The sequence below is a fragment of the Capra hircus genome, unplaced genomic scaffold (genome assembly GCF_001704415.2).
Source record: "Capra hircus breed San Clemente unplaced genomic scaffold, ASM170441v1, whole genome shotgun sequence".
Lineage (NCBI taxonomy): Eukaryota > Metazoa > Chordata > Mammalia > Artiodactyla > Bovidae > Capra > Capra hircus.
Window position 1 is genome coordinate 14,425 of NW_017212532.1, and position 1,540 is coordinate 15,964.

The 1,540-nt window shown below is 73.2% G+C and overlaps 1 protein-coding gene across 1 annotated transcript; it reads left to right on the forward strand.

Annotated features, from left to right (window-relative positions):
• The first annotated feature begins 373 nt into the window (after positions 1-373).
• Positions 374-1,174, forward strand: LOC108635241 (proline-rich protein 2-like). The gene has a single exon (XM_018045479.1). The coding sequence runs from the start codon at positions 374-376 to the stop codon at positions 1,172-1,174; it is 801 nt and encodes a 266-aa protein (XP_017900968.1).
• The last annotated feature ends 366 nt before the right edge of the window (positions 1,175-1,540 follow it).

A 1,540-nucleotide genomic window follows, 5' to 3' on the forward strand; every position in this document is an offset into this window, starting at 1 on the left:
ATGCTGCGGGCCGATTCTTTACTCTCTGAGCCACCAGGGACGCCCCAGCTCTCCCAGGTTTCCCAACTGAACCTGTCATGTTTCAGACGAGGTCGCTAATTTCCCCACTGCGGTCACCGGCGCCCTGTCCGCCCGCCAAGGCTGCGCTGGGCGGGCAGGCCAGGGTTCCACCCTGCTTGGTTCACACGGGCCTCTGTGCACCGGGAGGAGCGCGCCTGGCTTCGCGCAGAGACTCAAGCCCACGTGCCCGGGCGGCGCCTCTCAGGACCAAGTATCAGCCCGTGCGCCCCGCGAAGACCCCGGGCTCGCCGCTGAAGGGCCTCCTAGGGCCGGGCCTGCGCTCCTCCTGCGGCCCCGGGTAGCGGTCCCCGCAATGGGGCCGGACCGGACCCGCGCTCACCTGGCGCCTGGCTCGCCCCTGCTGTTCGGCTCCGCCCCAACCATGCGGCACCGCCCTCCGGCCCAGTTCGGTCCGGTTCGGCCGGGCCCGGCCCTCCCCCTCTGCCCAGCCCCTCCCGCTCGACCCCGGCCCTCCAGCTCGAGCCGAGCCCTTCGGTCGGCCCGGCCCCGCCCTCCGGCCCCGGTCCGAATCGCCCCGCCCCTCCTGCCCGAGCCCCGCTATCCTGTCCTGCCCGCCCCGCCCTTCCCGTCTGCCCCGCCCCTGCCGCTTGGCCCGCTACCTCCCGCTCGGCCCCACCCTCCCCCTTTCGGCCCCCCCGCCCCTCCCCTAGGCCACGCCTCGCTAGGCCACGCCTCTCCCGCTCCGCCTTGCCCTCCGGACCCGCCCGCCCCGCCCCCCGCTCGGCCCGTCCCTCCCGGTTGGTCCCTCTCTCCGGTCCAGCCGGGTGCGGCCCGGCCCGCCCCTCTCGGCGGGGTATTTACGCCCGGCGCCTGCGTCGCCTCGGGCCGCGCTCAGGTACGTTTGGGGATGCTGGGGCCGCGGAACCGGCCTGCGGGCGAGGCGGGCTGCGGGCGGCTGCGGGGGCGCGTGCCGGCTGGGTGTTCTTTAGGATCAGGCGGCCGCGGCGGACGTGGTGACCCGGTGAGTGTGACGGCGCCGCCGTCCGGGACCGGGGACCGGAGGACCCGCCTGGGGGCGGTGCCCAGATACCCTCGGCCAGCGCCTGGGCGTTGCGGACGCGGGGGACCGAGGTGGAGGCCGGAAGGCGGATAGGAGCCCGCCTGAGTGCCCAGGTGACCCTCGGAGAGCGCCGGGCGTTGGGGACCCGGGGAGCCGGGGCGGGGGACTCGGAGGGCGGATAGGAGCCGGCCTGAGTGCCCAGAGGACCCGGCGCCCAGCGGTCTCCCGCCCACCGCGCGGCCTGCGCTCAGGGTCCCTCAGGCCTGCGAGGATGATCCTGAGGACCCTTTCAGAGCTTGTTATGGCTGGTTTTGTTTTCGCTAGACACGCTGCAGGCGCAGTATTCCTAGAGTGGGCATCTTCAGGGCTAAGAGGGCCTGGGAGAAACTTTAGTCGCACCTGGGTGCTCGATAAGTTGGCACCTGAGTTACTTTCTTCCCTTCTCTCCGCCCCCCCCCA